Consider the following 14233-nt stretch of genomic DNA (forward strand, 5'->3'; position numbering starts at 1 on the left):
TGGCACCGCCCATACAAACTGAAATTCTTATCGCTTATCTGTTGACACAGCAACATATGTTGTCAATACCGTACTTATGACGAAGAGTGGTAGATTTTGGAAAAGGGGGCGTGGCACCGCCCATACAAACTGAAATTCTCATATCGGTTATCTCGGGAATCACTTATTATAAGCTAATGGAATTTTATACACCTACATTTATACACATATAAAATCGCAAGAATCATTCAATTGGGTACCATTTTCTCCCAGATATTAAAATCGCATTGAGTGATTGTTGTTTTGTGCAAAAGTTTTTAGAAGGATTGAGAGCTATCCTAAATAATCATATTTATGATCAGATTTGTTTCACTTTTAGAATACATAGTAACATAAAATTTGGTGTAACTTGGTAGCCCAGTCGTGTGATGAGAAAATATGGGGCTTTGGCCCAGTCTTGACAAAAAAACGTGTGAAACCACCGTTAGAGAAGGAAATATTATCTTTTGTTGTAAACCTTCAAGATACTTTCTCAACCATTACCGATTCTAATAAAAAAAATAAAGAGTTTATGTAGATGTGGGCAATTTAGTTTTTAACCTCCAAGAGGCTCTGAGACAAATATAATCTAAAAACGTATTTACAGTCTGAATTGGTATATGTTTGACATATTAGTCAGTGATGAACATCTCATCTATACATACAAATACATATGCATATTTTTATAAATGAAAATCGAAGTTCCTTTTTCGGTCTAATTTCAAAAGCTACTGAAGAAATTTGGAGGAGACTTGGTAAAATTAGCATTAATCAATCCGGTATTAACGTTCATAATTCGATTTTAAGTTTTCCTGTAAATTCGCTATAAAATTATGCTGGTGGGCCTCAAAATAGTAATTCGCATAAAGGAGTTAGTATTGGTGACAGGTAAAATTCAAAAGTGTATGAAAAAAGATGTCGAATTTCGACAACTGGGCGATACTAGTAATTATAAATCGTGCATGGTTTAATTATCTTTTTTCCTTCTTACCGGTACTGACATGTGAAAAAAGTGCCATATTTAAAAGAAAAATATTTTTGGGCTTTCAAAGGATATCAGTGTTTTTAATAAAAGTACCTTAACAAATTGGATACGTTTGTTGTTGCCGAGTGCCCTCCAAGTTAGTCCTATCACTGGAAAATTTTTTTGATGTTTTTGTTCGTAAAATACATCGGCTACCACGACCCATAAATTACAAACAAGCAAATTTTAATATTCCGATAACGCTACATTATCTAATTGAATTTTATTGTCATGGGTAATTTCGGAAAGACGCCCAATCATTCATTCCCTTCCGGATTAGTTGTTCGACAATTAGTAACAAAACATGTTTTCAATACTTCTTTTTACTCACATATGTACGTACCCTGCAGGGAAAGCTACCAGTTTTGAACTAGAATGCTACCAGTTTGCGTTTCAGCTTAACTAGTTCACATTGCATAAGTCATAAAGTAAGAATAGTCAATTGTAATTGAGATTAGTGAAATGTAAATGAGAAAACGTCAAATGAAAATGCGAAAGCGTCATTTGGAATTGAGAATAGTCAGTTGTAAATGAGAAAGTATTTTTTGTAAATGATAATAGTTAATTGTAAATGCGAAAGTGTCAGTTGTAAATAAGAATAATGAGTTGTAAATGAGAAAGCTTCAAATGGAAATGCGAAAGCGTCATTTGTAATTGAGAATAGTCAATTGTAAATGAGAATTGTCAATTGTAATTGCGAATGTGTCAATTGGAAATGAGAATAGTTAATTTTAATTAGAAAAGCGTCACATGAAAATAATAATAATAATATATTGGCGCTTACACATATGTTAGTGTTTGGCCGAGCTTCTCCTCCGATTTGTGGCGTGCCCCTTGATGTTGTCGCACAAAGCGGAGGGACCTACAGTTTTACGCCGACTCCGAACGGCGATTGTATTTTTTTGTATGAGAAGCGTTTTTCATGGCAGAAATACACTCGGAGGTTTGCCATTGCCTGCCGAGGGACGACCGCTGTTAAGAAAAAACAATTTTTCTATATTTTTGCGATGTTGCTTTGACCAGGGTTTGAACCCAGGCGTTGCGGAGGGGAAGCGCGCGCTGCTTACCACTAAACCACAGCGGCCGCCACACACATGAAAATGCAAAAGTGTTTTTTGAAAATGAGAAAGCGTCATTTCGAAATGAGATATAAAAGTTAAATCATTATGTACCATACAATAATTAATTTAAAGACGCTTATCTCGGTAATAATTATTTAATGAAGTCGCTGTAAAACGAGTTTCAAAACGGGGACTTAAATTTTTAGAAGATTATGATCTTCATCGTTGCAGTTTGCAAATTACGTCTTATTATTACAGTAACAAACTAAAGTTAAGAAGTCAAGAAATTAAAGCTGGCCGATATTCCGATGAAAACTATCTTGGTCGAGTTCCGAAAAAACTTTACCACGAATTATAAAGTCCATATTTTCGTCAAAGAATACTCTTTTGATTGTTTGGTAAGTTTTTCTGGTTATAACCTATGTATACACATCTGTAGTTCATAATGACTTGCTTGAATCTGTTTAAATCATTTACTCGACACTGTCAATAACTATGTAATGCGTTTAAGGCCAAACAATCGATCGACAGGGAGCCCCTTCAAAAACGAAACATGTAGTGCATGGATAGCCTCTGTTTTGCATCGTTGGGATGAGCAGGGAAAACACCTGGACGACTTAGAAATGGTATTTGATAATGATACATGTCACCCCAGAATTGAGAATGCTGTGGGTGATCCTTCCGATGGACGAGCACAACTGCTACGTTTAGCGCGATATTCCCCCATTCTAAACCCCATTTGGGGTAAAGTAAAAATGTATGTGAAGGGGCGCATCTGCATCTCAAACCCACTGGTAAACGTGCCAAATTTTGTTGAGCAACGGCTTCAATATTTTGAAAAGGGGGTGGGTGACGGCAAAAGCAATAGGGCTATTCGCGATCCGGTGCAAATGGCCTAGCATCATTGCATTGCAAATTTGTATTGCAAATTATTTCCAGACTAAAGAAAGTAGACTAAATCGAATTTTCTTTTGAACATGTTGCAAGTTCATCTGGATTCGTTCTACCAATTTTCCATTTCACCATAGTTGGACATTTACAGCAATTCGTTAAATGTTTTGCCATTTTATTAACAATTGGCCATTTATAAACCGTATTGCAAGCAAGTAAATGATTTTGTATCACTTGCACTATATGTAAAATGCTTCCATATTTTTTGATTTTTAGATCTTCCCATGACTGAGCCTAAAAAAGTTAAAGTTTATTTCACAACTATTAGTTTGACTAATAAATACATACATATAAATGTATCTGCTCCGCAATTTTCATACAATTTAATCCGCTTTTTGATATTTAAAAGCACACGTGCTTAAACAGCATTAAACATTAAAAAATTATAAATTTTAAACGACGTCAACTGATAGTGTTAGCCGTGGTATAAAAAAGAAGGTTTATACCAATGTAAGAACCACATTTCCAATAAACCGATTTGACTCAACACATATTTCTTTCAAAAGTGTATACCTGTGTCTTTATAGCGCCCTCGCCGAAACCGTATTCAAAAGTAAACAAAATTTGTTGTTTTCTTTCGATATTTCTTTAATAATTAATTTGAGCGATTGACCGAAATGCGAACAGTAAGTCAAATTTATTATAATAATAATTCAAATTTAAAACGGGTGTATAAAGAAATTAATTAAGAAAATATTTTTTTAAAAATAATAAAAAGAAATAAGTTGCGCATTTGGAAGCTGCAAAAATACCACCTAACGATATCGAGTTTGATTGGCTGGAGAATTTTGCAGGTTACCTTGTGTCGAAAATGGGTTTGGAGGAATTCGGTTTCAGGACGAGTGAAGGGAAAGACAATAATTCACTTTCGTTAATTGCATATCTGAAGGAGGTCTTTTATAAACCAAGTGCTGATTTTTTGAATCTTTTGGAGTATTTAACTCGAAATTTATTGAAATTAATGGTGAAAAATTAACAAGTCCAAATTAAAAAAAAAAATGTATTGTGCAATTCAATTGATGATGCAATTGATAGGTTTGTTGAATTTATTACCTAAATAAAAACATTTAATAATGTTAACGCAATATACATACATAAATTTAGATAAATTTTCAGTTTTGGGATAGGGATGAGAATTACCATAAACGTAAGTACATATGCCATTATCCTTTGTACTTCGAAGTAAAATTGCATTCTTTATATGTACTAATTTACATCCATTTACTGTGAAAGAAACTCCCATCTAGAAATTCCCTAATTTATTTTTAAATATTAACAACATGGTAACGCTGCTAGCAACATGAACACATTATGAGGCTTCAAAAATCGCAGTATCCGTCAAAAAGTTGTTTAAATATTCCGTTTTTACCCACAAAGAGTATTTAACCAACCATCTCTAGCAATGAGAAATAATGCAAAATTTGTTTTATTTCCAACCTTTGTTGGAATTAAAGCAAAACTCAGATTTTGGTAATGTTTCCCAATTAAAAGAGAAATAAAGCAAATTTTGCGTTATTGCCATTTGTGTTATTGCACCCCCCTCCCCCCACGTCGGACATCATGCTGGTATAGCTTTTCAGTTTATTGAATGATCATTATTCATAAGTGAAAAATTAAACTCAATAATAATTTCTATCTTTGAGCGAAAAATCGAAATCATAAAATAATCATTATTTTTTATCGAAAAAACAAAAATGAAGTAATAATAATTTCCTTTCAGCGAAAAAATAAAGTTCAGATATTAATTATTAAAAAAGCATAATTTATTGGTTAAACTCAAGAAATAAAAATCATTGTAAATTACAGTACGACGTACGAACACAAATACGTAAGTATTATTAAAATTGTTTTACGACGATTACAACTATTTGATTTTTTGGGTTAAAATTTAAAAAATAATTACTATTTTCCGTCCCTGACAGAAACCATGAAAGCAAGTGTGAGCGCTATTGATTTCGATTCAGTAATTTGGGAGAAATTAAGGAATTTCAATCCTTTTATGTGAACATAATTTAGACCAGCGTTGCCAGGTTGACGTTTTTAACGTCATTTGAACGTTTTTTTATCCTGTTGACGTTTGGACGTTTTTTGTGTAAAAAATGACGTTTTTTACCTTCCCAGTAATTTTTCTCTATGAAAAATATATTCAGTGTATAGCGTACTATTTGCTTGTAGAGTAAGTACTTACGCTCACACTTTCGGATCTCATGAAATTAAATAAATGTTCGTGCTTAGGCCTAAAGTTAAAGCATAATAAGCGTTTACTTGAGTTTTTTGAAATGTATTCATAAAATTTTTTCTAAGCAGTATATATGAATTTATGTACATATGTATGTACATATGCATATATACTTTACATATGTATGTATGTACTTAAATTTAAAAACTATCTGAGAAATGTTTAAACAAAATGTATTTACCTATGTATAAAATGATTTTTATATTAACGATATCAAACCAGTTTACAATGAATTTTTACATGTGCTCTGTCGAAACGACATTTTAATATACCTTTATGTACAATAAAAGTTTAATAAGAACATTTCTGTGTGCATGCATTTGAAAAAGACGTTTTTCGGTAGGAAAATGACGTTTTTTCAGACCAAGAGGCACGTTTTCTCATGCCGAAGACCTGGCAACACTGATTTAGACGAACTTTTTAACAAAGAAATCATACTTCACATACTTCGTTAAATTCGTTAAAAAATTACCTTTTTTGTCGGTAGGTTTTCCACACATATTTACTACCGGGCCCGGTTTTTCTCTTGGCGGCCCTGTATATACATATATATATGAATTCAACGGCAGGTGATTCGATATTTTTAAATCACCATAATCAATCATCAATTAAGTGAAATCATTCGCCTACTCTTATGGTACCTAGAAAGTTAGCTGACGCACGCTTCAGAACAGTAAATTTTAAAATTTTTACTGACTTAGCGACGACATACATACATATATGTATGTACATAGACATGCATACATACAAATACATATGTATGTATAAGTAGTTAGATAATAAATTGGGGATTTCAATTTGCAATTCGGCATACGTATGTACTAAACACCTTCACATTGGAATCGTCTGAACTTTTCAAAATCTTTAGCCTAACACTAATTAGGGATTAATTATAAACAACGAAACGATAAGTAACCACTGAATCAAATTATTCATATTTATCTCTTTTTCATTTACAGAATGCCTTCCTGCCCGTTATATACTAGCCATACTAGGCTCTTGTGGTATGGCGATCATTTATGGTCTGAAAGTAAATCTCAGTGTCGCCATGGTAGCTATGTTGAATCACACAGCCATCGAGGCAGGACATAACATTGAACATACAATTCATAACACGAGTGTCGTTATTCAATCGCAAGAAGAAGTTTGCGAGAGCCCAGGCGGTGGGAGTGCAAGCAAGCAAGAGGTTAGTATCTTAACCCTGGAAGTGTTTCGCTCTTTTGACCATGTCGGCGGGCTTTGTTAGAGCGCGGTTACCCACGAACGTGTACGTTGCGTAGCGTGGAAGTACGAAGAAACATATCAAGTTTGCTGTTGATAGAAAGAGAGAGAAGCAACGTATACGTCACGGTCACGCCGTGGTGATTTTTTGTTGACACACAGATCCCATAAGATAGATCGTGTCAGCTGACACGTTCTCCGTTTTTACGTCCGTGGGCAACTGCGCTTTTAGTCGAAGCGACTAACACCACCTTTAGGTTTAAATAAGAAATAAACAATAGTTAAAAAGGAAATTCGTTTGATGATTTTGAGTTTTTGTTTATTTTTTAAACACATTAGCAAAGTATTAAATACATATTCTTTTCCCCATTACATATAATACACAAAAAGGTAAATGACTTCAGTTTTTGTACTCTTCTAAAGATCATGTTATACAAAAGGCTTATTTTTATACCCGAGCGCACTTGTGCACAAGGGTATATTAATTTTGTTCACATAACGGTTGTTTGTAACAGCCAAAACGAATCGAGATAGATATACACAAATGTATACATAAATGATCAGAATGGAAAGAGAAATCGACATGTGTATATCTTGGTAACCGCTGCACCAATTTCTTTCAAACTTGGCACAGTTGTTGGCCTTCCTACAACATACCAAATGGCCGAAAATTTTTAAAATCGGACAATAACCACGCCCACATCCCATATAACGGTAATTTAGAGAAATACAAAATCTTCGATAAATCAGTAAATGCTAATTTATTCAAAATTGATGCTTGCAACAATTCTTAACCAAGAAATACGTCTGTAATAAAATTTTGGAAAATGGGGGTGGCACCGTCCACTTATGATCACATATATGTATCTCGGTAACCGTTCAACCAATTTGTACCAAACTCGGTATGGTTATTGTGCTTGCCACATAAAAGCAAAACGTTGAAAATCATTGAAAGCGGACTAAAATTGATAAATACTTTTTTGGCAATATTTACAGCATGACTTAGTCATTCGGTGCTTTTTATAATCACAAAAGCTGCAAATCTTCCTTTTTGTATGTTTTCTGTAGCAATACTTTGTATTTCTTCTTGAGGTAGTATATTTTCGATATTTCGACGAAGTTTATTTGATAATATTAGGGTCACAGTTGCGTCATATGTGGCTAAACCAGATCACTGTATAACTTCTTAAGAAAATTTCTCCAAGATAGTGGCTTCTTATTCGAGTTTAACACATAAAAATGTAAGTAAATTACGTATCTATTAATGAACGCCATATTTAACATCTCATAAATGCATAGCGGCCAACGATTGGTCTTGCGTAAACACGACATGACACTACACATCTGATCGAGAGTGTCCACGCCACCTTTAGTTTTATTGTAAAGCTCGACCATAGAAGGCTTACCAGTAAACTCATTAATTGAAGCTTCTTCATTGCATGACGATAAAAGCTAAACCATTTTGCTTGGTTTGGGTTTATAGGATAGTAAAGTTAGATTATTATCAAAACAGAACATAGATGTTCCTCCAGAACGACCTCTCTGGTTACGAAACTCATTCAAGATTTTTCTTTTAGTACCGCGCAACATACCGACAATACTTAGCTTATATGGTTGTTGTATACGATTTTTTGCAAGCTCTATCGAAGTGAACAAGTTGTCCATCGTTATGTTCCTGTTACTTCCATAAACCGGTTTTGTAAGTTCCTTAACAAAGTATTCGGCTATAGGTAAATTTGTCATGTTAGTCTCTTTACCCAAATAAGAATGGCGTTTACCATATAGTTCGTTCCACTATCACACAGCATGACAATTTTCGGCCCGTATTTTGATGGCTTATTGGGAATGTACATTCGAAAAGACGAGTGACCGCGAAAAGCGAGCAGATGCTCATCTATTGTCAAATATAATTCTGGATTTTAGTTTCCACGACAGTTATCAATAATAATATCCCAGACATGTCTTATATGAGTAAATCTATCGCTTATGCGAGCAATTCTAGTCATTTTGTCATCAAACCGTAATGATGTCAATAGATTCTTGAACCGCCTCTGACTCATAGTTGCTGAATATCTCGTTCCAGAGTAGGAAGTATCAAACAATGTCAATGTAAGCAAGCCAACCAATGCGCATAACTCAGTGGCGTTTGATGGGTGGCTCGCTACTTCGTATATAAAGACTGTCCCAGAAAAAAACGACCTTTCTTGCACACATTTGTTTGGCCTTGGTAAGCATTGATAATAAGAAAAAAATATTTACAGCCTTATTCTGTATCACGAACGGTAGGCAACACGAACGATTCATCTGCAGAGGAATGCTTCAAAAATTAGTCCGGCGGCATCATTTTAGCCGGTTTAAAGCCAACCGAGACCATTGCAACGTAATGTATGAAAAGCAAGACGAATACGACTGATAGAGTTTAAAATCGCAATCTGAGAGGTTGTCGTCTGCAGACGAATCGTTCGTTTTGCCTATCGTTCGTGATACAGAATAAGGCCCTTATTCTACATTTACAAATCTGTCAAAATGAGTACTGAATCCAAATATTTACTAGTTCGTCCCGTCCGAAAATGTCGTCAAAACAAGAAAAAGTTCGGAGTTTAATTCTCTCCAAATCTTCTTCTTCTTATTTGGCGCTGTAACCGCCTAAGCGATTTTGACCGAGTTCAGCAAAGCACGCCAGTCGTTTCTCTTCTGTGCCAAGTGACGCCAATTGGAAAGGCCAAGTGAAGCCAAGTCCTTCTCCACCTGATCTTTCCATCGCAGTGGGGGCCTCCCTCTTCCTCTGCTACCACCAGCGGGTTCCGAGTTGAATACTTTCTGTCCATTCGAACGACATGTCCAAGCCAGCGGAGCCGCTGTATTTTAATTCGCTGCATTATGTCCATATCGTTGTAAAGCTCATACAGCTCATCGTTCCATCGTCTGCGGTACTCGCCGTCGCCAACGCGTAAAGGACCGTAAATCTTCCGCAAAATCTTTCTCTCAAACACCCCAAGAGCCGCCTCATCGGATGTTGTCATTGTCCATGCTTCTGCGCCATATACCAGCACGGGCATGATGAGTGACTTATAGAGCGTGGTTTTCGTACGTCGAGAGAGGACTTTACTCCTGAATTTCCTACTCAGTCCAGCAAGTAGCACTTGTTGGAAAGTGTGATTCCGTTGGATTTCAATGCTGACATTATTATCGGTGTTAATGCTGGTTCCCAAGTAAACGAAATTCTCTACTTTCTCGAAATTTTAACTGTCAACAGTGAGGTGGGTGCCAAGGCGCGAATCTGACTGTTTATTTGATGACAGGATATACTTCGTCTTTTGTTCGTTTACCACCAGACCCATTCGCTTTGCTTCCTTATCAAACTTGGAAAAGGCAGAACACACTTCGCGGGTTTTGATACCGATGATATCGATGTCATCGGCATAAGCCAGCAATTGCACGCTCTTGTAGTAAATTGTTCCTGAGCGGTTCAGTTCTGCAGCTCGTATTATCTTCTCCAGCATCAGATTAAAGAAGTCATATGAAAGGCAGTCGCCTTGTCTGAAACCCCGCTTAGTGGCGAACGGCTCGGAGAGGTCTTTCTCAATTCTGACGGAGCTGGTGGTATTGCTCAGGGGCTTTTTACACAGCCGTATGAGTTTTGAGAGAATGCCAAATTCAGACATAGCGGCGTATAAGGAACTCCTTTAAGTGCTGTCAAAAGCAGCTTTAAAGTCGACAAATAGGTGGTGAGTGTCGATCGTTTTCTCGCGGGTTTTTTCCAAGATTTGGCGTATTGTGAATACCTGGTCTATGGTGGATTTGTCAGGTCTAAAGCCACACTAATAAGGCCCAATCAGTTCATTGACGGTGGGCTTCAGTCTTTCACATAATACGCTCGATAAGACCTTGTAACCTATGCTTAGAAGGCTGATCCCGCGGTAGTTGGCGCGAATGGCGGGGTCTCCTTTATTGTGGATTGGGCAGAGCACTCTTAAATTCCAGTCGTCGGGCATGTGTTCATCTGACCATATTCTGACCAAGAGTTGATGCATTCAGCTTATCAACTCCTCGCCACCGTACTTGAATAGCTCAGCTGGCAGGCTGTCAGCTCAAGCAGCTTTGTGGTTTTTCAGCCGCGTTATTGCTATTCGTACCTCGTCGTATTCTCTCCAAATACTTAGAAAATATAGAAAATAAAAAAAGGTTCCGCTAACAAGAAATTGGCGCAAGAGGTCAAGAAGAAATGTATGCAAAAACCAAACACCTCTATTCGAGACATGGCGAAAATTGTTGGAACCCCCAAATCAACCGTAAAAGGAGTAAAACAAAACTTGAAATTAAAAAGCTACAAGGTTCAGAAAGTACCCAATGGATCAGAAAAGAAGGAATAACTAACTGGCTAAAAAGCGTGCCCGAAAACTCTATGAGCAATTTCTCACTAAATTTGATTGCTTAGTAATGGATGACGAAACTTACTGTAAAGCTGACTTTTCTCAAATACCCGGTCAAGGATTTTCATTTAGAAAGGGCATCGTTAACAAGAAATTTTCAACTCAGAAGATTGGTAAATTTCCCAAGCAGCTTATGGTCTGGCAGGCGATTTGCAGCTGTGGCCTTAGAAGTTCGGAATTTGTGACGCAGGGCACAATTAAGTCAAACGTTTATATAGAGAAATGCTTGGAATCGCATTTATTGCCATTTATTCGCAAGCACCGAGGTTCTATTTTGTTTTGACCTGATTTAGCTACAAGGCATTACTCAAGGAGAACGATGGACTGGTATCAAGAAAATGGGGTAACAGTTGTACCGAAAGAGGCTAATCCACCTAACTGTCCCGAACTTCGGCCGATCGAGAAATATTGGGCTCTTATGAAGAGAAGCCTTAGAAAAACAATAAAAATTGCTAAAAATACTATCGATTTCAAAATAGATGGAAAAATGAGTACAAAAATGTAGACGAAAGTACTGTAATAAATTTAATGCAAGGTGTTAAAAAAAAGTTCGCAATTTTTATCAAAAATAACTTAAACTTTAAAGATATGGGTTTTTTCGAGAAGTTAAATAAAGCATATGTCGGAATTCAATAACATATCACAGAAATTTTTTTACAACAAAATCAAAAAGTCACACTAAATTCATTGCTAGTCATTTCGTCTTCCAAGCATGCACAAAACACGTACTTGCAGCTCGCTGAGTTTTGAGCGTCCACACTCTGCTAGAGCGCAAAATAAAAAACGAGAGAAGAGATACGAAGCGAACCACGATTGTTGTTAGTCGAATCGACTAACAATGCACGTCCAAGGTTAAGGTCAATGAAAAAATTAAAAACCCTACGACAGAAAGAGAAAGTTAGGAAAATTCTAAGATAAAAAAAAATTTCCGTAAGAAGAACCTTCCAAAATCCAGCTTCCTTATTTTGGGCACTTTTAAATTTAAGGCATCTTTCTTTTCTATAGTGCAGATTTAACAAGATCATAAGACGCTGTAATCGATACGCAGGTCTGCTTTGACAGCAGGGCCCCATTGACATCAGTTTAGATGGTAATGGTTAGGTCCTTCTATCATCCTTCCTTTATCGGAAATAGTTCGCAATAAAAAGCACTCTAATAATTTGCACAAACGAAGTTGAATAGAGAAAGGGGAAAGTCCCCGTCCACATTAAAAGCTATCGTAATTAGTTAAAACAAAATTGGAACCATTTCTTTGATTTCCTATCTTAACATACCGGAGTCGGCGTAAAACTGTAGATCGCTCCCCTTTGTATGACAACATCAAGGCGCACGCCACAAATTCGAAGGAAAGGCTCGACCATACACTAACATGTTCGTAAGCGCCAATCTGTTATTATTATTATCTTAACACTTGAACAAAGATTAACATTCTGTTAGCTTTTGAAATGTAATCGCCAACCATATCAAAGCCGTGAAAAGTACTACATATAAAGTTTCTTAATACATACCGTTAATCGAAATGGTCACACAGGGACCGAAAATAACAGTTATTTTTTTAAGAGTTAAACTAGGCCAAATCACTTTTTTTTGTCCGAAATAAAAGTTCTTTCCGGATAATAAACAAACCGCTTGTCCAAGTTAAACAAGTTTGGTATCAAATGAAAGTGGACTGAAATAGCTTTTAAACAGAAATGACGAACGAAGGTTACCACCTCAATTTAATTTAATACAAAACTAAATCATATATTTGACCCATCATATATTATTGACCAATGGTAAATAAATAACATTTTTTATTGAAATATTATTAGTTGGGTTTCCTCGTTTAGACATTTCAGTTTTAAAACTATTTTATTCCTCTTCCTTTTGATACCAAACTTGTTTAATTTGGATAAGCTGTTTGTTTATTATCCGAAAATGACTTTAATTTCAGGCTTAAAAAATATTTGCCCAAATTTAACTCTTAAAAAAAAGTTGTTATTTTCGGTCCCTGGCCACAAGAGATTCAAAGACTCGTATTTGGAGTGCACGTCCTGAAAGTTTCAATCCCACTCTAATGTTACCTAAGCTCAACATCCACTTAGAAGCAAAATGTACCATCGAATCTATCAACCGCCTCATAGTTTTTGTAAGGTTTTGATAGGGAATAAACAACAACGAAAATTATGGCTGGGAGCGGAATTGGCTTTTGGCAGCAGCAATGATAGTTGAAAATTGAATCCGGTACTAAGATACCATCTGCGATCGAGACACTCACACACTGGGATAAAGATATACATACATAAATATCATATGTATGTCCGATTACTAATACACTATTTCGTACATAGTATTGAAGTAAAGCCAGAAGTAGTGATGGAAAGATTTATCAACATGGGCGACCACCGCATGAATTTCAGTGTCTAAAATTAAAGTTTATTAACATGTTTGTATGTATATGTAAATATATGCATCAAAAATAAAGTTTATGTTTATTAAACAAAATTACTGAATGAGGTAAATATGTATTAGCCTAAGATCCGAATAGCGCACGACCTTCACTTATCTGTTTAATGGATGAAATGTATTTTGTAGGAAATTTAACATGTTAGTAAATATTTCGCGAGAGAGTTGGATGCAACAATTCTGACCAGAAATTGAGTTTACGGAAGAGTCACGAAATCCCCGAAAACAAAATCCCCAAACACAAAATCCCCAGCTTCAAAAAAATCCGCAAATACATTATCCCCAAAATCAAAATCCCCAAACACGAAATCCCCAAACTTTTTCGGTGACAGTGACACAAAATCTCAAAACACAAAATCCCCAAACTTTTGAATAAATGATATTACCGATCATGTAAACAATAGCGCAAGCCGAGTCTTACCTTTGTCCTGATTCGTAGTTACATACACCCGATTTCATGATTCAAGTAATAAGTCAGCCTTCTTGCTTTATTTTCTGTCACTCGGCTATCTTAAGCAGGGATCACACGATTTGTAAGTTTGTACAGATTTGTACATTTTACATTTTACAGTTACATAGTGAGGTTTTTTTTATTAAGCTGAACTCATTATCGATACAAATTTCTAGACAACACCACTCTGTGGCTGCCCAAATGTAACGGGTGATTTTTTTGAGGTTAGGATTTTCATGCATTAGTATTTGACAGATCACGTGGGATTTCAGACATGGTGTCAAAGAGAAAGATGCTCAGTATGCTTTGACATTTCATCATGAATAGACTTACTAACGAGCAACGCTTGCAAATCATTGAATTTTATTACCAAAATCAGTGTTCGGTTCG

At 35.8% G+C, this 14233-nt stretch overlaps 1 protein-coding gene across 1 annotated transcript in view; it reads left to right on the top strand.

Annotated features, from left to right (window-relative positions):
• Nucleotides 1-2726: 2726 nt before the first annotated feature.
• Nucleotides 2727-14233, top strand: part of MFS3 (major facilitator superfamily transporter 3) — a 23425-nt gene continuing 11918 nt past the window's right edge. Inside the window, exons 1-2 of the mRNA XM_017610662.1 lie at nt 2727-2847; nt 6253-6479. Of these exons, the coding sequence (XP_017466151.1) occupies nt 2727-2847; nt 6253-6479 (348 nt within the window). The remainder of the gene's footprint in view (nt 2848-6252; nt 6480-14233) is intronic.

Source organism: Rhagoletis zephyria, unplaced genomic scaffold (assembly GCF_001687245.7).
Source record: "Rhagoletis zephyria isolate East Lansing unplaced genomic scaffold, Rhagoletis_zephyria_1.1 Rzeph_scaffold_00330, whole genome shotgun sequence".
Lineage (NCBI taxonomy): Eukaryota > Metazoa > Arthropoda > Insecta > Diptera > Tephritidae > Rhagoletis > Rhagoletis zephyria.